Raw genomic sequence first — 24008 nt, 5'->3', positions numbered from 1 at the left:
ATTTTTTGTAATCATATTATGCCTATAAAAAAATAGACAATCATATTATGTACAAAATTCCTATTATTTCATCTCCTTCTAATAGCATAATTTTACAATTTATGTATTTTTTTAAAAATTTATATTGGAAATTTTAGACAAAAGTCTACTCTCACAATATACCTGAAAATATAAAATATTTGATATATTTTTAAAAAATTACAAATAATTTGGATATTTACCAAAATTTACTATTTTTTAAGATTATGTTATTCATATTCGTAAATTTCGAATAAAATCGTATATCGAATAATTTTTTATTTCTCTAATCTTTATCCAGAAAATTATCTTTTTTTTCCTGGTGAATTTAATTAATAATTATGAAATTTGTCCCATATCAGATTAGAAAATTAATAAATCTAACACAGACTTGTTAAATATATTATTTGTTTAATTTTTCTGATATTTACCATAAGGATCTGACGAAGGATAGAAACGCTTTTAGACTCGTTAATTTAAAAAGGTGTATATATATATACATTTAAAAAATCAAATCTTATGATAAATGCCAAAAGCCTAGTTCTATTGGTTTTCGTGCCTTTACCAGTATGTATAAGTTAAATATCATGAAACTGCGTTCCAGTTCAGTCTTAGAGTACCCAAAATAAAACATAATATTTAAATTTCTTGGTTTTTTGTTGCCGATTAATAAAAGCTTAAATAAATAAGTTTAAAAATATATACCGATACAAAATTATTTGCCAATTTTTTAAATTCATTCCTTTAAAAAAAATTACAATTTAATCTTTGTTTATTTAACAATATCAAAATTTTAATTTAATCGTTGATACGTGTAGTCGTAATCGTAGTAATCTATTAATTAATATAGTTTTATATAATCAATCTACCATTTTTATTATGGTAAATATTGACTTATATTTTGTGATATGGTAAAGTTACTAATAACGTCCACGAAAAATTTAGGTTTTTTTAAAAAATTTTATTTAAATGGGGACAAATTGTAAACGCACGTTTCAACTAAACATCTCTTTGATAAAAAATATATATCGCATTATAGCCAAAACAAAATTTGCTTTTATTTTGTATTTTTTTTTCCTTGATCGAAATCACTTATAGAATTTTAAAATACAAAGTTTTCATTATTTTTTTTAGATAGTAATTTTGTTTAGTTTTCCAAAAAAAATAGAAAAATATATTTGGAAAGTTTCTGACCTAACCGCTTTTTTTAACTTCCATTTTATAATGGTTTTTTTAAACTATAAACAGTTATGTTTCGAGAGAACCGATCTGACCATATGATTCTTTCTTTTTAAAAAATGAACAAAATGGGTATTTGAGTTATATAAATCTATAAATCAAATTAGTATTTTATTCATCATCACTTTATATTATAGAGATAGCTCCTCTCCATCGTCTTCGTGGAGAATTGAATGCAACACACAGATTTACCCCCCCCCCCCCACACATATAGATGTTTTACTCCTTACTATTTTAGGAGTCTACTAGAAAGTTGTATGGAGGCAATCCTGTCCCTCCAGTCCATGTAGACAACCCCTCCCCCCCCTCCCCCAGAATAGCTTTTTGACTAGTTGTGCGATATATCAAAAAAATGACATGATTATAAAAAAACAAGCCTCTTCATTTAAAAGCAGAATTAATCGAAATTGTGTTTAAATTCATTTGTAGGAATAAAAGATATACTATTATTTCGAACTGATTATAGTCAGGATATATATTTTTTGTTTCTTAGAATTATTACTTGAAATTACTAAGGAATTAATTTTTCGTTAAACAAATAAATTCCTTCATAGGAATTTGTTTCTAGAGTAGACAAATCTAGCAGAGATGCCCATTCACATGCTCATCCTGGCTCGGGTTTGTAAACAAATCATATTTCAAATGTCACAGCCCGATTTAAAAAATTTCTTTCCGGAATTGGTCTGATACCGTTCTAATCACTAGATTTTCCAAAAAAATGATCTAAAAGCTCAACCCGTGTGAATATATCTGTTAACTGGCAAACGATCTTTTTTCTTAGCTTACTTCCTATTTTTGATAATAATTTGTTTATTACTAGTATTACATTTAATGTCATAACAAAGCTATCCATCATTCAATTACCTCATAATAAAATGTAAAATTATTTCTCTAGCTTGATTATTCTCTGAGTTATATATAATAAATAAAGTGCATTTTGACAATTCTATTATTTTTATGATAAGCCCATATTCTAAAATAAGCTCCCTAGTTGGGGGTAAAATTAATTTTTTTAAAATAGCATTTTATATACTGTCGAAGTCGATATTTAAAATATAAAGATAAATATTTTTTTTAAAAAAATAATCTAAAAACCCAGCCCGAATAAATATATCTGGTTTCTGGCAAACGATATTTTTTCTTAGTTCACTTCCTATTTTTGGTAATAAATTGTTTATTACTAGTATTACATTAAATGTCATAACAACTATCCATCATTCAGTTACCACATAATAAATTGTAAATTATTTCTTTATAGAGGATTGGGTTGAAACCTCCGTTGATTTAAAATATCGAATATCCATTATATATATCAAATATTTCTTTACTCTTAATTTGATATAAAAATAAGTTATTGACACCTTTTGTCAAAAATTACGAATTTAAAATGACATTAGATAATATCAAATAGTAATAAGTCGAATTAGGATACGGCCTAATACTTTTTTGCGATATATATATATATATACTTAAATATATTACCCAACTTTTCATCCATTCCTCAATTTTTTATTTTATGCATTTTAAAATTTTGATTAGTACTTCAATTTAAACAAATTAGTTTTATTTTTTTTAATATAGTATATTAAAGAAGAATGATAAAAATATAAAATTTTATTGATTTATATTTAAGAAGAATTTGATGATTGAAGGTGCGTTCCGAAGTCATTTTTCAAAAAAAAATGATTTTTAGATTTAAAAATTTTGCGTTCAAACTCGATTTCGTAAATTTCAATAATAAATTAATTTTTTTAAAAATAAAATTTTGACTTTGGGCGCACTCTGAATCTTATAAGCACAAGGAAATTTCCAATGTAAGAATCCTACACGAGCTTGTTTAATCATATTACTATTCAGAAAATATTTGATAGATATTCTAGACCCTAATTCTTGCTAAATAACGATTTTATAGGAGAGGTTTATAAAACATATTGATAAAAAGATCGTGTCTTATAAAAAAAATACTTGATAAATGTCATTCAAGCACCCAGGATTTGATTTATGAGTGGAAATAAATTTCTGATAGGATTTCTACAATTGTCAAGAAGAATTCATAAATTGGATGTTCGTTTTATAAAGTTTGTTTTTTATAGTCTAGGTTCTATTAAGGAAGACTATTACGAAGGATTCAAAAAAAGAAGGTTAAAATGGGCTCTTGAATTTAATAATTGGACTCTAAACAATGGAGTGCGTTCTTTTTTCAGGTGAATCCAGTTTCGAAATGAATATGGTAACGTTATCGTATAATTAATTAATAAAAATGTAGCCTTTCATGACTATTGTTTAAAAGTTTATATAGCACCTAATAGGGTGGCTAATACATATGCGCACGCATCTCACTCACTATAGACAGAGAAAAAAAAAAGGATATCATTTATCTTTCTTGTAAAAAAAAGTGCTGGTTCATTTTTATCAATGTAGAAAGATATTTTTCACGTCATTCAATTCATAAATCTTATATAAAACGAATTTTATGATGCGTTATGTTACTAGCTATGTCCGTAATTTAGTCAATCTGTGTTATTACACATGGATTCAAACCGAACCTGAACCTTAAAAAATTTGCTGCCCTAACCTAAACTAAACTTTTTAAAATGTCTGTGAACCGGTTTGAACCATTTGAAATTTTACCCTCTTAAAGATTATTAATTATAGGTAATTATTTTTAGATATTTTTATATATCGTTATTTGACGGTGCCAGCGATCCAAGTTAGCATATAGAAGGGATCTCAGCCCTAAAATTTAATCTTCCTCCTTAGAGGTATAATTCGATAGAAGAGTATCATGAAAATATTAAAACTATACGGCTCAATATTATTTTTTAGGAAATAGTGATAAAATTTTTAAAAAAAAATATTTTTAACATAATTCTAATACTCTTGTATGCGAAAAGGTCGGAGCTGGTTTTTTAAAGGTTCTGTTCAAACAGAACCGATCTAATTATTTTTTACGAACCGCCTGAACCATCGTTATTTTTATCTGAACCTAAACCGAACCGATATTCATTACCTTTTTACTTTTAATTCCTCGTATAGTATATAAATTGGAAATGGCTCAAATGTTAAATGCTTGAAAACATACTGAATCTGAAAATTTTTTTAATCAAATTTTTAAAATGACTCAACTATAGTTGAATAATCGTTACATTTTTAGCCGACTAAAAAACGGTCAAACTGTTTTTGCTGAATTAACTATAATTTTCGTCTCGGATTGCCTTTAAAAGATAGCTCAACTTTGGAGGAAGTAAATAAATCAAGTTGCATTTTAATATTTATCTGATCTTCTTCGGAACGCAACGCGCCTATGGATTAAGCCATATTAGCGTTCAACGAATCTCAACATAAATAATCTATTTGACGCGTTTTTTTTACATTTGAAAAATCAGAATTTATCAGAAATGGTGTCTATTTTAGCATATGTGGAATACCTACCCTATAAAATTTATCACGATTTTATAAGATATAAAAGTATTGACTAAGACCAATATACACGTAACAAGATTGCTGTTGCCGATAACATAAATAAGGCGTTGAAAATAAATACGTTACAATTTTATCTTTAATATTTAGAGAATTGGTATTTTTGTGGTACCAGACAGGGTTGCCATCTTCTACCACATACATTAGTAGACTATCAAGAGTCGAAATCTATTACACTCATCTCAACTACCACAATTCTGCCACATTTTGAAATTTTCCAAAATCTACCCATTTTATGTTTTTCTTTTCAAAAATTATATTTTTGAAATTTTTTATGTAAAAAAAATTCTGACATCATTGAAATTCATTGAACATTCTGATCCTGATAATTCGTTTTATAAAATATTCTTTAGACATTTATCCATATTATGTTTGATAGTCAATATTTTGTGGTTTTTTTCGGGATTCACAAAAATCCATCTTTTTTATGTCATAAATCAAGGCATTTAATCTATAGACCACTGGTAATAACTATAACCAGTCTAGTGGAATCGCTTCATTTTTGAAAAAAAAAATATAAAAATGAAATAAATAATTTTAATTTGATATTATATAAATAATATTTGATCTGACCTATGTATGATATCGATTTCATGTATATTTTGTAATATTTCTGATCGAAGGATGATTTATCAAAAAATGTAAAAAAGCAAAGGACACTAGGTTTCGATTTTACAGAAGGGACGAATTTGACCATAAAATATATTTCTTAAAAATACAAGGAATATCTTTAAAAAAAAATTGACTTAAAAATTTTTAAAACTAGAGGCGACATTTCTGCTACATCCTGATATCTCTTCTGACCATACCTCACAATATACTACTTTGATATCGCAGTGCGTTGTTAGATTATAAGTGTTTAATTTTCTTTTATCAAAAAAAGAACGATATTTAAATTTGTTCCACATTTCGTTCCACCATTGAAGAATTTCGATTTTCTTCATCTTCTTTATATATAATTGTAAAATCATCGGTTTGTTCTATTATATACTCCTAACAGATTTAACATTTATCCCTTTTTTAGAATGATTAAACCTTAATTAAAATCGTAATCGAATATAGCTTTCTCGGTTCGCATGCAATTAAACGGAATTGTTATTTTTTTTATTTTACACTTGTTTGTATACATTTCATAGATAATTTTTAAATTCAGTTTTGCTGTAAATAAATGTGATTTAAATACAGGAAATGATTTGATGTGAGCTCGAACTTCTTTATTGTTTAACTTACTAGTATTTCTTGCTCCTTTGCAGTTAAAATGATAAAAGTAAATTATATTTTTTCGCAGGAAGTCATATTTTTAAGCCACATCAATTTCTTTATACAATACACATATTTAAAAAGAAAACGTGGGATTTAGAATCTTTTTTACAATTTATTTTTTGGATATATAATTTAATCCGAAACGTTTACAAGCAATATAATTGGTTTAAATATGATCACGAGATTATGTTTTTTTTATCTTACTTAATAAAATAATAATTAAATACACAAAATGCAATTATCCTGCTAGTATTTTAATTGCCGAAATCGATAGTCCTGAATTTAGTAGACTTTGCCAAATAAAGTCAATTTTGCTTAAAGGCTAATATAGAGCACTCTAATTCTAATAATGATGATAGGAAAAATAAAAATAATAAATTGAAATGGTGATTATTAATTTGAAAATTTGGGTATTTCAGACTCTACATTTCGCCATTTTTAATAGAATACTCTATCAGGGCCAGATTTTTAAATTATTTCGCTTAAAACCGATTCCACATGAGATTGAACTATCTTGCTGGCCTGAACTCTAGTCCGATTTTAATTTATATCTCAATTACCTCATCACTCTTAATTAGATTTATGTTTGGTTATAAGGAATATAATCATCAACTTTTCTAATTTAAATACCACAAAATGTCTATTCTTATTATTGTTTTGGCACTAAGAGAAGGTAATGTGAGATTTTTTTACTTCCATAAATATCATTCTTCAAATAGTCGAACGCGCTCAAATTATCTACTCATTAAATATATTATATTTTTTAAACATGTTATTTTTGTCTCTTATTAACGCATTGGCAATATATCACTACCCGTACAAATCAAACTTGTTATCATAACTTGATAATGATATATTAGACGAAAACAAACACAATACACACTACCTAAAAACTAATTGTCTATGGCACTTAAACCCTTTCCAAAAACAATTATTTATTTTTAGGAACAAAATTAAATAATTTTTTTTAGAATCTATTATGGGAGTTATTTCTTGATAAATATTTTAGATGATGCATATTTCTAAATAATTCACATTTTAAGGTCCTCATAATATATTTTAATAGATGCATTCCTTTTTCATAATATTTGTTTGTTTTATCTTTATTATAAAATTTTAATTTCGCACGATATAAACCCTGTAGCCAAAATTGTATATTATTAAATAATAAATCGCGTTATTTTTCTTTATGAAATTAGAAAATTTTGCGACTTATACATAATAAGTATTCATAGTCTTAATTATATAATAACTAAGAATGAAAGTAATAAAATATGTGAGGGAGAATATTTTTAAGATATATTTCTTTTCTAATTTTACCGTGTAACATTTTTTCTTGTTGAACAGTACTTTTATATATTTTTTGATATCTCAGACCTGTAAGCTATACCCGAGTTCCGCTTATTAGAAGCCTGATATGAATGTGTAAAAAAGATTTATTGGCAGGTGTAAGCATAAATGGGAAAATATTGTATTTTTTTAAAAATAATTTTAATGTTTCGATCCCTGCTTTTTTAACTGTTAAGAATCTGATTTTGCCGAAAAATGTATTCCGATTTATGAAGAATACCTATCCTATAAATTTCTAATAAGTTGATAATTAACTTTTAACTCATTTTTAATTTATATACTGGCAATACTTAAATTATCTAAGATGATTACACCATTTAATATAATATCGTTTTTTTTAGTAGCAAACAAACATTTAAATTTTAAGGGAAATATATAATTTTATATCAAGATGATTTATGTGGATGCGGAGTACAAAAATAAAATTAATAAATAATACGGTATTAACGAATCCCAATTATTTCCTTTCATTTCTTTTTTTATGGACAAAATAATGAGATTTTTTTAAGCGATAAGATCAATTATTTATATTGGATTTTAATGAAGTTTTAATAAATAAAGTCATATATTATCAATGCCCATTTTTATAAAATAAAAATTAGTAATTGGAATTATATTGTGTGTACTGTAGTATGGCGATTTAGGTTAACAAGCATCTATTATGCTTTATTTACCTTATTCACTATAAAAATATAGGGGTTTAATTCAATTTTATATATGAAAGTTCCGGCTGGATGTTTTATTAGTATAAATATCGTTCCCTTTTTAATTTAATTATATCAACCCTTTAAAAGGCCACACAAATAATTGGTATACATGCTTCTACATCACTGATAATATTTCTGATATTAAAATCGATTGTGTAATGAGTGTTTTCTTCCAATTAAAAATTCTAATTACAACAAATTGTAAACTCGATAATTATATTTATATATTTTACTAATAACTAATATAATTACGGAATCAGACTGAACTTATTCATTTAGAGCAATTTTTTTATATTGATAGTTGTTATATATAGTATATAAACGAAGTGTATAATAATAGGCATTCTTTTTTTTGAATAATTTTGGTTATTTCGTTTATACTAAAACAAACTGACAATTTTAATAGGTCTCATTATTAAATCTTGTTCTTTAATTATAAAATTTAATACTATTTATTTTAAATATACAAATATTTTTTAAATCCTATTTAAATAGATTTAATCATTCCCATTCAGTGGCATATTTAAAGGAACCTGGGGATTAAACGCTAAAATTATTTTTGCTAGTTTTAGATTTGGATTTACTTTTTTATTCTAGTTTTAGATGGATCTTCTATTTTATTGAACGGGTCCCAAAATAAAATCCATATGTCCCTGATACTCTTACTCCATAGCTTATTTTATAAAAAAAAGAACACTTTCGCTTGGATGATGTTTTGCATTTGATCTTGACAGACATTTAGTGAAAATCCATTTTATCTAGATAGTAACGGATATTTAATCATATATGATTCGCCCTTCCCACTAGATTGATTGTTTTTATTTTCTTTAAAAAAATACTTTAAATATGATTTATGAATTCTAAACTATAATTTTTATCACTTCCGATAACAAATTTTTAAATTTTTTTTTTATAAAAAGAAGTTTTATTTGATAAAAAAAGAAACCATTCAAATAAAAAATCAGCCTAATCTTTGTAAAGACCATTCAACAATCATATTATATCGCATGACCAAAATATATTATTTATAATTATAAATAACCTTTTTTTTTTAAAAAATTTATGCAGTGATAAATTTTTTTTTAAACATGGAATTCATTTTAATTACTATATAATTTAATCGTTATCACCTCTCACTAAATTCTAAGATTAGATGGTGTAATGGTAATGAAAAAAAGAGAATTATTAAAAATTCGTTTTTAAAAATTTTTTTTTATTATTAATTACATGCATGACCCCACTTTTGTTGGCCCCATTTTTGCTAAAATATTATTTAAAAATATTAATATATCCACATTCTCTGCTTTTTTAAAAAAAACTTAGTTTTATGCTTGCAATATTAAAATTCCACTTACATTCACTTCCTGTTTTTCTTTTCATTTAAGCATAAATTTATCTCTTCTTTCTTCTTCCATCTTGGTTTGTATTTTACAACTTAATGAACGTATAGTTAACGATCTCATGCCATCTGACAATTTTAATATATTTATAGAATATACTAAAGATTAACTAGATAATTTGAGAAGTATTTTCTTTTTTTAATGTTATTCTTCTTAGTTATGTGTTATGTTCAGATGATATAAACATTAATTTGAGAAGAGAGGTCATAAATGAATGTCGGATTTATTAAAAATTTTTTCTAAAACAACTTGTAATTTGACACTTTTATATGTTAAGTTTGTGCTTCTATCTATGTATGATTAATTAATTTAGCAAGATCAGAATATTGAGAAAAATATACAATCCGCCCGCATAGATGAGATAACAAATTAAAAAATTTTACACGGGCGGGTTAGTATAATTTTACGAATGGGGTAGCCAAGGAGGGTTTATATTTCTTAATAATTAATTCTTTTATTTCGAAATTTTGCATATTTTATGTTTTTAAAATAATATTTAATAAAATAACCAAAATAAATAAAAACCCGAAGCAACAAATATTCAAATTATTTTAAAAAATGGGTGGGGATGCAAAATATAAACCAAGGAGGGGATATTTTTTTTAAACCATGTATTGCTTGGTCAAAAGTTTTTAAAAATAATAGGTGAACTTATGGGTCAAATCCCCCCCCCCCCCCATTGCAAACCTCAAGTCCAAGATTTTTATAATAATCCTGTTGATAAGGGTTATATTACATAGGGATGAGCTATTTCTTTTTCTAAATAAAGTGATCAAACTAGAAATATTCTTCTTAAAAAAGTAGTTCTATGGGTGCAATATTTTTTTAAATTTTTGAAGAAGGATCGAGTATCTTGAAAGATACAAGATACAAGTATTCGCCATACTGCCCAATCCTGTTACATGTTGTAACCAAGTCATGACTCCAAACAAATTGTAGGATGAGCATTTTAAATGCTATGAAATCTCTTCTATTTTGAAATAAATTAAATAAACTCTTTTTTTCTATTAATTAATTAATTATCGATTTTTTCATTATCAATGTTGAGTATTTATTTTAATCTTCGCCTCATTCATTATCATTCTATATAATATTAAATAATGATGTTTAGTTCTCAATGTTTTAAGATTTATTGCAGAAAATAAAAAATATATTAAAATGATAAAAAAGGGAAATTAAATTATTTCTCAGTCAAAACTCAATAATGGCTTAAAAGGTAAAGGTCATTTATTCATTCGTTTTTTGTATGAATAAAATCAAAAAAATAAAGATAATAGCATGAGATATGCAAAACCTGGTTTGTTAAGATTTTTTGCACGATTTGCCCGAGCCCTTAACATTCTACCTGTTCCGGTTAATTTTAGTAAATAACAAATTTTCGAATCGAATACGAATTAGGAAAAAATATTATTTGTCAATTTTTTATATTATTCGTTTAAAATTATTCGTATAATTTAAAATTTTTTACATTTTTTCATCAAAATTTATCGTAAATATTAAACTTATTTATAAATATAAAATAGGAACATTTTATTTCTTTTACTTTATTTCAACTATAAATGACTTTTTAAATTTATAAATCACTTTTTAAATAATAATAAACTTTGAAAATCTTATTCTAAAAAATTTTAAGATTTTTTCATTTTAATGATTTTTATTATTCGAATACAAATAAGGAATTATTCGATTCATACGAATGCGAATAATACAATTATTCTTGAAAATAAGATTAATGCAAATATTCTATTTGATTCATATTTTTATAGGTATATAAAGACCAATGTAATTCAGATGAATTGTGTAATTGGAATCAATTTTTTTCTAGTCTTGAACCCTAAACTCGTCTCACAGTTACATAATACATATTTTAATCGAGTAAATAAATTAATTCTATTCTTTATAGTTTTATTCTTCCATTATTGGTTTTACTAGAAAAATATTAAATACTAACTGATAGCCCGTAAAGAATGACTGGGAATCAGAATTTTCTCCTTTATTCAAGGATGGATGAATATTAAATTTACCTTTATTCGATGTTGGATGAATATGAAATTTTCCTATCTTATAAGATGTGATTTAGAAATTTATATTTATTTAGATGAGGGGTTATTCTAAAATTTTCCATTATTTTTGATAAAATATGTTTATGAAGTATATATTTAGTAATTTTAATATATGTGCACAATAAAAATCTTTTAAAATTAATTTTTATTCGTTTGTATTTGTAATTTATAATCGAAAACATATATTCTTGCTAGAAGAGTTTTGTGGGGCAAAGTTAAAATCAACAATTAGTTATGCAAAAAAACTCATCTAGCAAGAATGTATTTTTTAGATTATAAATTACAAATACAAAATGAATAAAAATTTATTTTAAAAGATTTTTTATTGTGCACATAAATTTAAATTATAAAAAATAATGGAAAATTATAGAATAACCCCTCATCTAAATAAATATAAATTTCTGAATCACATCTCATAAAATAGGAAAATTTCTGATTCATCCATCATTGTATAAAGGAGAAAATTCTGATTCCCCGTCATTCATGACGGGCTATCAGCTAGTCATTGAATAAGGAAAAAATTCTGATTCCCTATCATTCTTGATGAATTATCAGCTAGCTTTAATATAACTCTTTATATCTTAAAAAAAATATTATAAGCCACTCTATGAAAGGATGATAGATATAGGGTTTTCAGTATAGTCAACACACCCCAGTTCTTGAGACATTTTTTTATTGCCAATAAAGGACATAAATACACACCTTGATAAGATAAAAAAAATTTCATCCAATTATTAAGATTTTTCACACAGAAACAATGTCTCTTATTAGCACCCCTACTAAAAGGACATATAGTTGTGCAAATTTGGGAGGCATCCCAATGGAAGGATATAAATGAGAAGTCCTGTGTAAATTTGTCCATGAACTCTAAAACAATATGGGCCCGGGTTCAAACTGTTAGAAATCTGTGCATCCATCGATGTAAAAGCAAGAGAATTATTATATGAACGGATATGTTTCATAAAGTTTATATGAAATTCATTGTTTTTGATAAAAGGCCTTGTAAAAAGGAATATTATTGGATTGATGGTATTTTAACTTTACTCTTATGATAGCAATTCTTGAATCTGCCATCTGAGGGTTTTTCCAAAGAGAAATTTAGAGAATCACAATATTCACACTTAGTGTTGAGCAAGCCACAATAATGTTCTTGTACCAATGATTGTTGTGCAGGAATATTTATTTAAAATAAATAATATAAATTATAATTACAATTTAGTACTTTTAAATAAAATAAATCTGAGGCCTACTAAAAATTATACATAAATTTAATATTTTTGTAATTAAAACAAATTATACATATAGGCCCGGTATGTTATAAACACGTGCTGGGCAATTTCTGATTCCCATCATCAAATGAAATTTATTATTTATCCATCATTAAATAAGGAATATATTCTGAAAGCCCGTTATTCTTGACGGGCTATCAGCTAGTTAAAAATAATGTAGATGCTTAGTGTCATTTGTTTAGTATGTCCCAAAAATCAAATATCCCTCTCCTCTTTTTACCTATTAGAACTTTTTTTAATATGATAAATATGCTTAGAAATTTCCACTTTATTTGATGATATATAAATCAGAAAAATAATTTGTTGATAAATTAAATTTTTTTAACTTGGTTTGTTTTTTTTATTCTTGGTAGATTTTGGTTTTGTTGAATGGTTTGTTATGCAAATAATAAAATAGTAATTAAATTAAAAAATTTAACTTGGTTTTGTGTTGGTAGAATGAATCGTGGAATCTTTTTAAAATTAAAATATATGTTAACATAAATTAAAATTTTTAACTTGGTTTTTTTTTTGATTTTAGTAGATTTGGGTTTTATTGAATTGTAGATTTTTGTAGTATAAATTTCGGAATCAATTTATAAAAAAATAATACAATTACAAAATCCTAGAAAAAACTTATCATTTTGTAAGAAGTGTATTAATAGAAGATTGTATATAAGATGTTTATATGTTAACCTAGCATGTGGACCGAATGAGCTGTGATGATATTTATTGGACGAATATTTTTTAAACACTTGGCTAAATTTGATTGAAGTTTTTAGAAAATTATATATACAAGATATATATTTTTTTAATATATTTTAACGTTAAGTTTCACATTTTAAAAATCCAATAAAATTTCGATTTTTTAGCAAGATTTTAACGAACCCCAAAATGGAGAGTACAATGAATACAGGCAGCAACAAGAAATGCCTCTGCACTCCCTTAGAACTGGGATCAAAAGAATAGGGAGTGACAAGGAGAGAGGAATATCATTAGGCCCCAAGTTTGGTTGGATTAAAGGAGTATTAGTTGAGTGTTTTAAATTAAAAAAATGTATTATTACTTCAACAGACGATTCACATTGTATATTTTATTGGGAGAGGAGATCATAATAAAAAAGGGAGGGAAGGAGAGAGGAAAGAAAGAAAGAAAGAAAGAAAGAAAGAAAGAAAGAAAGAAAGAAATAAAATTATTTTAATCGATGGTTTTTTGTTAAAAACTCGTTATTTAAATCTATAAATTCATATTTCTGCCCTTTTTTGACAATTAAATAATATTTTTTTTATATCAAAGGTGAGATGTATGTTGAACATATGGGGTGTTATGCTATTTTTACGACTATCTTGGGTGGTAGGTCAATCTGGAGTAGGTATAATAATATTATTTCAAAATGATCTAATTTTATTAATTACACAATTATTTTTACGAAAATCAGGTTTAGCCACTATGATAGTTTTGCTTTCAATTACTGTCACGATCATAACATCTATGTCTATGTCGGCAATTTGCACAAATGGGGACGTTAAAGGAGGTATTATTTTTTCCAAAGAATTAGAAACTTTCTATATCCCTTTTTCAAATAATATGATTTTCCCTCTCTTTTTTAGAGACCTAATCGGTCCGGTTTGATCGAGTTCGGTCCGACATGTTTCGGATTGAGTCGTGCTTGAACAAAACTTTTCATTCATTTATTTATATTTCTAGCCTGATAAAATTAGGGGTAAATGATTTATTATTAATACTTCATAAACGTGTATTGTAGATGATATGATGCCCGATATATAGGGTTAGTTTATAATAAAAGATATGTCGTTTTTATTTTACCTACCTACCACATATTTTAATATTATATTATGTAAGTAATATTTTAATAGATGAGAAGAATTAAAGATATTTTACGTTTTTATATTAAAGGTGGCGCATATTACATGATATCCAGAAGTTTGGGACCAGAATTTGGGGGAGCCATAGGAATAATATTTTCTTTGGCGAATGCGGTCGCCGTTTCCATGTATATAGTCGGCTTTTCAGAAACCGTTCTAGACCTAATTTCAGTGAATATTATTTTTTTTTACAAATAAATCCTCATTATTTTTTATAATCTAAATAGTATATAAATCTTTTCTCAATTTTTATATTGAAATGTTATATTTTTTCAAATTTAAAAAAAAAATGTCTTGAAAAGAAAATTAATCATTGTTATAATATAACCGTTATTTAAGCTGTTTAATGAGTTTGATTTGAAAAATTATAGTACATTGATACATCAGGAAGACCATCTTTTAACAACTTTAACGTTGAATTATTAAATTAACTGTTTTTGGATTGATGTCAATTCGTAATTCGACACTTGGTAATGCGACACTTTATCACTCCGATACCTTATTATTCTCTGTCATTCTACTCGTCACTTTGTACGCGATAATTTGTAACGCTTGTACATTAAAAAAGACATGGTGAAGCACAAAGTTTTGTTTCTCCAAGTTAAAATATGACAACACCCTACTTCTCGAAAAAAAAATATTCGAAAAAGGTACATAATTGGGTAACCAAATTACGGGATCCCGATTCAATAAAAAAAATTTGAAATAATTCCTCATATTTTCTGTATATGATATATACCTATAAATTGTATATGATATGTAATTTTTATAATTTGTGATAATATTTAGAGAATAAATATAAATAATTTATAAATGTTTGTTTCAAATTTTATTTATCTAATAAATGGAGGGAAGGGGGGGGGTGCATTGTAGATATTTGATTTATTATAATAATCAGCAGAAACATTTTGGCCTAAGAAGGTTTGATTTTAAAAATGGCTGGAAAGGATTATATAAAAATCCGGAGAGGACCTTAAAAACAGACTGATAAAATGTCAGAGTGGTGTCGCGATACAAAATCCAGGTGCTAACCGATTCAAAAATCATGATTTTACGCAATTTTTTTTTTTTCAAGAAACCAATGTATAGTTTGATAAATCCTCCAACCAGCGCTAATAGCATAACTCGAATTGAATAGCTAGGCTTTGCTTTTCGTCATTGAATTGAATATTATTTAAACTGGTAAAATTTGGTAGATGCTCTGTTGAATTAGATTGAAATAGACGGTTGAAATTCTCCGTTTATATGAAATGTTAAAAAAAGGTACAAAGCAAGATTGATAGGAGATTAATACAAATTTAAATGTTAATGAAATATAAAATCAGAGAAATATTGCAGTTATTTGCTGTAGGTGAAGAAATGTCAGAGGTTCGTTGTTGAAGTCTTAAGAGTATTATACGGCGAAAAAAATTATAATTTTTTGGACTGAGTAATAAATCCATATTCCAATCTATATTACTTTTGAAAGGAGTTATGAAAATCACTGAATATAATCTTCAATGTTAATTTGGGACGCCAATTGGTTTTTCCTACACGTGTTGATGGTGTTCGTAAAGACCCGGCGTTATCATTCTTCATGTTTCACGTAGTTATGAAAAGTAAACCAGCGATTTTTAAAGAAATGACACAAGCAAAATAAACATACGCCTATTTTTTTTAAAAAAACTTAACTAAGACTGCATTCATAGTGGAATTCGATTCAGCACGATTTAACAGCTGATCGATTTTTAAAATGTTTATCAGATCAATTTTTCTTTATTTTTATTAATTTTATTACCTCCATTCACGATAATAATTAGTAATTATTGATTTTAATAAATAAATTAATAGATTTAAAAAATCGATCAGTTGTTAAACCATTCTGGATCAGATCCCACTATGAATAGAATCTAACTATTCCTATCATTTATTTTATTTTTATATATAATAAATATCCTTATTTTTTAAAAAAAAATGATATAATTTTCGAAACTTATTTAGAAATATGTCGGATCGTATTTTGGGATATCGGCTACTAATTGGATAAGGATTATAGGTTGCTTAACCGCGATCCTTCTATTAGCGATTTCTTTAGCCGGAATGGAATGGGAAGCCAAAGTATTTTAAAAATTCTAATCTCAAATATATACTTTATTGAGCATTTAATACTTATTTTTTTTAAAAAATAATTATTTAGCAGGTGTAATTGGTTAAATTAACACCATACTTAACCAATTAAAAGTCAAAAATTTACTATTTTAATAAAGTATTTATTGATTTTCGAAAGAAAAAAAATGTCAAAATTATAAATATTTAAATAATTTAGCAAAGCAGATGGTTAAATCAGAGAGCGATCATAATATAAATCTTTTTACGCAAAAATATTTCTCTGATTTAACATAAAAACATGTATAATTTATTTGTAATAAATACAAATATGCAGGCACAAATCGGATTACTGGTGCTATTGCTGATCGCCATATTAAATTACATCATAGGCTCGTTCCTTCCTTCGAAAGACCTTCAAAAGGCTAAAGGATTTTTCGGATATAATGGTTTAAATCTTTTTGCTGATTTATACTATTCTTATTTTTAATTCAATTTTTGAGACTTCTTTGTATATAAAAAATTACCGGTTGAATTAACTAAACAAGCACATACTTTTCTGTTTCAAAGCGTACTTGCGTTTGAGGAATTGAGAGTTTGCTAGTTAATAGTTATAAATACAGAGTAGTTTTAATATATTATTCAGGGTGGTCCGATTGAAGCGTCACTCTTTTTCACTTAATCTTAACTGTATTTAAGTCTTTTTACGAAAATTTACAGAATGATAAAAATCTCATTCTTAGCAATTCTGCAGTTCTATAAATAGGCTTAGATTATTTGCAACTTTATTTAAAATAAAAAAATCCAAACATAAATTACACATTTCAATTTATTAAAGTTCAGTTAATATAAATAATAATGAACATTATTACAAAAATAAAAGTATTCTCAAAGTGGCCTCATTTACCTTTTACACATGTGCAAAGACGATTTCTCCATTTTCCTATAGCACTTTTATGATTGCATGATCAAAATTTTCCCATTCTTCCAAAATCTTGCTTAAGATGGTTAACATCATTAATTGTCCTGCTGAATACTCCGAATATCATAATCAACTGGTTGAGGTCAGGGCTGCTTGGAGGCTATAACAATGGGTGATTGAAATCAGGTGTTCCACGTTCTAACAAATGTATGGTTTCGAGGGCACAGTTATTGGGTGTATTGTCCTGCTGAAATATGAAGCACTCGCTAGACAATTCATTTTTTTGAGGCAATACATATTTTTTAATAAGATATCTCTGTAATAAGATTCGTTTAACTTAACAACTGGATCGATAAAAATGAGTTGACTGCTGCCAAAAATTTGAAATACCAATCGAAACCATGACCTATTTTGAAAAGTTTGAATGGCACCTGAGTAGTCGATTAGCACTGACTTCTATTTTGGCGGATGATAAAGTCTATCATTCTGCAGATTAACAGGTAAAATTAAAGTAAATAGATTTTCATTAGTAAACCACATAAAATGAATCAAACATGGATTGAATTTAAGCAAAAATTTCTTAGCACGAATCAAATGAGTAAATAGATTTTCACCAGTAAACCACATAAAATGAATCAAACATGGATTGAATTTAAGCAAAAATTTCTTAGACGAATCAAATGAGTAATAAATATTTTAGCCACAAATCAAATCCTTATGAATATTTTGATGTATACTTTAGTTTGTGATATACCAATCTCTCTGGATATTTGAGAAATCGTCTTATGGATGCCTTCTTGACTCATTACAAGTACATCAACAAATTTAATATTTTTTAGAGTTCGTGCACTTACTGGTCTCCCACCACCATACCTTTGTCTGCTGATCCCGTTGTATCAATTAATTTTGCCAATGAGCCGATTGAGTTCTGAAAGAAACCAATTTCTGTTTGGAAATTCCTGAAATAATTATTTAGCATCATAATGTCGTTTTTATAAAATTTTAATTGAACCTAAATTATCTTTAGTAAACACCATTTTTTTTTATCGTTTGATATCAAAAAAATCTTTGGTTTTTTATTATTTTAAAATAAAGTTGCATATTGTATAAACCTATTAAGAAAAATTTATAAAACATGGAGAATTGTTAAGAATGAGTTCACTCTATAAAATTTTGTTAAAATATCTTAATAACTGCGGAGTCATGATTAGGTGAAAAAGGTATCACGCTAATCGGACCATCCTGTGTATACATCTATTACATATATGGGGATCCTTCGAAATTAATATAACTGTTAAACAGTCGACAAATTTTTAATGTGCAAGCGCTTAAAATATCCAAATTTTGGAAATGTTAAATTTTTTTGGCCTGCTATTTTTTAGCACTATGTGATTAAATGCTCAGCATGGCTTTAGTCTGATAATATGAGAGCTTTATACTAATAAAGAAATTGAGCATAGCAGAAGGAAAACAAGTGAATTTTTTTATAAACCAAAGAAGAAGAGATAAAGACTATTTAGAATTGATTTAATGAGGTTTTGGATATAAGAAATAGAAAACTTAGAGAATCAATTACCATAGGATTTGTAGACAAATTTTCCAAACAACATGAAGAAATAGTATATTTGATTGAAGTTAAAATTGAGATACTAAATATTAAGAGAAAAAAAGGTAAAGATTGATTTTTTATAAAACAAAGAAATGTAAAAAATTTATCGTTTATATTAGCCGAATATAGAAGAAGTAATAGATAATAAATTAACAAGAGCCTTTAAAGTAGATATAGAGAAAAGGCAATTACCATAGAGCTTGTACAGAATAAAGAAATAGTTAATTTTTAAATGATAATTTATGTGCAAACGCTCGAAATATCCAAATTTTTGGGAAATTATATTTTGCCATTCTCGATTTTTGGCTAGCTATTTTTTTTTATCATTACGCGCTACACTCGATCTGATATGGTGTTAGCCTAAGAATATTCCTCTAACCAAATAGAGAAATTCTATTCACCAAAATCTATCTTATCAAAACGTTAAATTCTGCTCACTGAACTCGAATCTATTTGGTCTTAGACATTCTTCTCGGTCGGGTAAATTAAAATTTGTTCAGGGCTACTCTGGACCAAAAATGTATGTGCGATGTTCATTCTGCTTTGTTTTGAGTTACTTTATAGTCAACATTACGTTCCTGATTATTTCACAAATCTCATTTCATTTGTATATAATATATATTTTATTAAAGTTCAGATATTCAAACAAAATTTTAAACCCGCGTTTACTAAAGAAGAGAATTTTTTTTCAGTATTTTCTATATTTTTCCCTGCCGCAACCGGAATACTAGCGGGTGCCAACATATCCGGTGATTTAAAAGTATTCAATCAATTATAATTCTTTTAAATTTCCATACATTAAGTGAACTATTTAATATACATAAAATAAAATGGTAAATTTATTGAGGAAGTTATTTTATAGATACTTTTCTTTTTTTCTTTTATTTGATGCAATAAAATTTACGCGTTAATTATGAATTTTAGTACCATTTTCACCTCTGAATCCCTAAATCGGAAATTCCCACTTAGTATATTATTTTTAAATTGAATAATAATATCAACCATTTCTATATAATTATCGTGACCGTAAAACAGGGATATCGTTTTTAATGGCAGGGAGGCTAAAAATTGCTTATCAGATAAATCTTAAAATTATAAGGACCCATCTTTATGAAAAAAAGAATTAAATTTTGAATTTCCTTCGATATTTTATTTTAATTTACATTTTTAAGAAATTTTAAATACTTTTAAAAATAGTCTTTCACTTTTAAAAGGATAGTGACGCTACGTTATTATTTTCTTATTTAATTTAAAATTTCTTTAATATATTTATATAGAACGCCCAAAAGGCTATACCAAAAGGCACATTTCTAGCCATTCTGATAACCACTGCTGTTTACCTAGCCCTAATTTGGATGCTAGGGTTTTCGGTGATAAGGGAAGCTTCTGGAAAAGTTTCCGATCTTTTTTCTTTTAATAATCTTTCCTCTCTCTTTCCTGGAAATGTAACTAGTGGTTTAATGCTTGGTGCTAATAATACTATCAAAAATTTCAGCAATGTCTTGAAATCCAATGATGCTAACGCGAATAATTTACCATTGGTTTCGACGAATATATTGACTAAAAACATGAGTAAATTGGCTGATTATGTATTGATTAATGGTGATGGTTCTCACTTGTCCTGCGCCACCAATCAACAATTAGATACCAACAATGGTTTTAACATTAATATGACTAAATGTAAATATGGGTTGCTCAACGATTATCAGGTGAATGCAAATATTTTATTTACTTTATTAGATAATTAATTTCTGATTGATTTGTTAAAATAAGTATAAAACTTCTACATATCAAGAAATTGGGAGAGGAGGGCAGTCATAATTATTTTAACGTTTCTAGAGTACTTTATCAGGCTTATTTCCGACCCGATTCGAAATAAATTCTGGTTTCGATCCGGAAATATATTCTAAAAAAAATTATTGGACTGTTGAAAAAGTACGATATTTCCATGAAAACGGGAAAATTATAAGCACTGAATAATAGTTTAAAGAACAGCAAGAAAATAAATATTTTTGCGATTTTATTGAGGTTCGGGTCCGATTAAGCCCTAATTAAAATTTTAGAATCGATTCGACGTCTAAATCTTCCCGGGGGTACTGATAATACCTTCTGGATTCTAGTTGTTTTGTTTTATAGATTATAATCTTAAAGATATAGAAAAAATAATTTTAATAGGGGGAAAGGGTTCTCATTTTTTTTTTGATTGGAGAATCGGGATATAATTAATAACAGTTTTATTAATAATTTTATATTAAACAACGAACGCATTAGGTTGTTGATATGATATCCATATACGGGCCCATCACCACGATAGGAATATTTTCGGCTACCCTTTCTTCTGCATTGGCAAGTTTGGTGGGCGCTCCTAAAGTTTTTCAGGTTCATTTTTTTTACAAAACTCATAATGCCAAAACTCCACAAAGTCTAACCCATCGATGGGGGTTTTAATCGAAAAATTGTTTTAGTTTAAGGTCTTGGGGAATAACGGACAATGGTCTCTTGATCAGTTTACCATCTAATGGGTGATCATTATTGAGTATTTTACTAAGATGCATATAAATTTAGGAGTCTTACTCTTGTGATCATTTTAAATCTCGAGGATTATAGTGAATTTTTTTTAAACATAGTTTACTCGTATTTAATCGAATATAGTATATGTACACTATTGTAAATGAACGCGTTCAACGAAGTTCATATTTTTGAAAAAACGATTAACAGCGTTCCTTTTATTTTTGGCGAACTTTAAACGTGAACACGTTCCTTTTTTTTATTAATCCGAATTTTTTAAGAAAAAACGTTATTTATTAATCAGCTGTTTCCTTTACTATATTAAAGAAATTTAACCCACCAACCGATCTGATTCATATCTGATTTTATATTCTGTATACATAACAATCGTTTTAATTTTTAATATATACATCATATACTCTTTGATAGTATAACATCTATAATTTAACTACACCATAACATAAGTCATTTAAATATATAATAATGATCAGTTATAGTTTACTTATGAACAAGTATATACAATATTTTTATTGATAAATCATTTATTTATATAATAACATTAATCTATTTAATATTTACATAGTAATACACAAATATATTATAAAATTTAAAATTAATTGTTTTTAAATTAAGACGCCATTTTTTCGAACTATAATTAGCCTGGTATTTTAAATTTGTATTTCATAGGTTTATTAAATTATTATGATTATTATAATAGATATATAATAGTTAATATCTTTTAGAATTTATTTATTTTATTGTAATTCTTTGAAATTCTCATCTAATTCTTATTATTTTTAAGATCAAGGGTTTTATAATTTAATTGTTGAATACAATTTAAAGTAAAAATTATAAATAATTAAATTTTCTATGATAATGTTAAAAATTAATTAAAATTTTTTTTTATATAAATAAAAGTATTTTTTTTCTATCGTTCACAACTTGTCCATAGCATAACCGAAAACTCATATTCTTTGAAATAACCGTTAATTTTTATTCTTTTTACATTTACTAACCGCTTTTATTCCTTTTGTTTTTAATAATACTTTTTATAGCAGTTTTTATTAAGAAATAGGCAGTAGAAAAAACATTTGGTAGGTATTTAAAATTTTTGGGCAGTTAATAATTAATTTTCAAGTTTTTTATTGATTCGGACAGTATTTAAAATAAATAATTAGTTAAATTTGGTAGGTATTTAAAATTTTGGTCTGTTAATAAATAATTTTTCAGTTTTTTATTTAATTGGGAAGTTTTAATTTTTTTACACTAACTTTTAAAATGGTTTAATGAAACCAATTGATAAACATTGTTCAGATTCATCTGATCATTCTGAAACCTGGCAATTGTAAGGATGGGAAAATAAAAAACCAAAGATGCTGGTTTAAAGAAAAGATATTCAAAAATTGTGAAGTCAAGGGATATCTAAATAGTATTTTTTTATTTTATTTTAAAAGAAATACCTTCACACCAAAGTTTTTTCCTTTTAAAAAAATATTTATTTTTACTAAAGATTTTACATATTTTTATAGATATTCTTTTTTTTTAAATAATAAAATTATTAATCTTTATCATGAATTCTTTAGAAGTATATTATAAAATATTTTAAATATTAAATTGGAAAATTTTAACTGGGGCTTCTAACAATTACCCTCAAAAATGGGTGGTTTAGATTTATATCCATTAAATCTTATATCTCTTTCTTCATTTTTGACATCGCTTTTGATGAACAACGCCATGATATCTTCTTTTATCACTCCTAAAGATAACCTTCTAAATTCGGCCTTGACAGCTTGGATATCTTTAGCTCCACTTGAAGCTGTTTGACCCACAGTTTTAACACATCAATCAATTTTTGAACCTTTAATTAAAAGTAACCTCTATCAGATGAACAATTAAGAGTTGCCATAGACCATCGAATTGGATGTAACATTTAACTACATACATGCATAAAATGTAAAATATTAGTTGATTACAAAGGGAGACATGGTCTTAATTGTATATAGTCAAGGCAGACATGCAAGACACGCAGCAATTAATTCAGTTATTAGCCGTTCTCTTACGAGTACTGAATACTAAACATCCTTGAGCTTGCTAATTTATTATTAGATGATGGTCTAAGACCAGATGGCCTAACTTCTGTATCTTGATCTTTAGGTAAATCCTTAATTTGGGACTTCATATGCGTCTCTTCATTTCTAAAAAATTTAAAT

The 24008-nt window shown here is 26.2% G+C and overlaps 1 protein-coding gene across 4 annotated transcripts in view; it reads left to right on the top strand.

The window, feature by feature from the left end:
- The window catches only part of LOC135925431 (solute carrier family 12 member 1-like), a 47837-nt gene that overhangs the window by 3923 nt on the left and 19906 nt on the right, over positions 1-24008 (top strand). For 3 of the 4 annotated variants that reach the window (XM_065460740.1, XM_065460739.1, XM_065460741.1), the window contains exons 2-9: positions 13661-13819; positions 14085-14322; positions 14706-14845; positions 16655-16771; positions 17097-17208; positions 19923-20050; positions 20568-20999; positions 21562-21669. In XM_065460740.1, coding sequence (XP_065316812.1) covers positions 13661-13819; positions 14085-14322; positions 14706-14845; positions 16655-16771; positions 17097-17208; positions 19923-20050; positions 20568-20999; positions 21562-21669 — 1434 coding nt within the window. The remainder of the gene's footprint in view (positions 1-13660; positions 13820-14084; positions 14323-14705; positions 14846-16654; positions 16772-17096; positions 17209-19922; positions 20051-20567; positions 21000-21561; positions 21670-24008) is intronic. The other variant, XM_065460742.1, reaches the window with a different exon arrangement.

The sequence above is a fragment of the Gordionus sp. m RMFG-2023 genome, chromosome 2 (assembly GCF_954871325.1).
Source record: "Gordionus sp. m RMFG-2023 chromosome 2, tfGorSpeb1-WG-v2, whole genome shotgun sequence".
Classification (NCBI taxonomy): Eukaryota; Metazoa; Nematomorpha; class Gordioida; order Chordodea; family Parachordodidae; genus Gordionus; species Gordionus sp. m RMFG-2023.
This window is presented reverse-complemented; position numbering and strand designations above follow the sequence as displayed.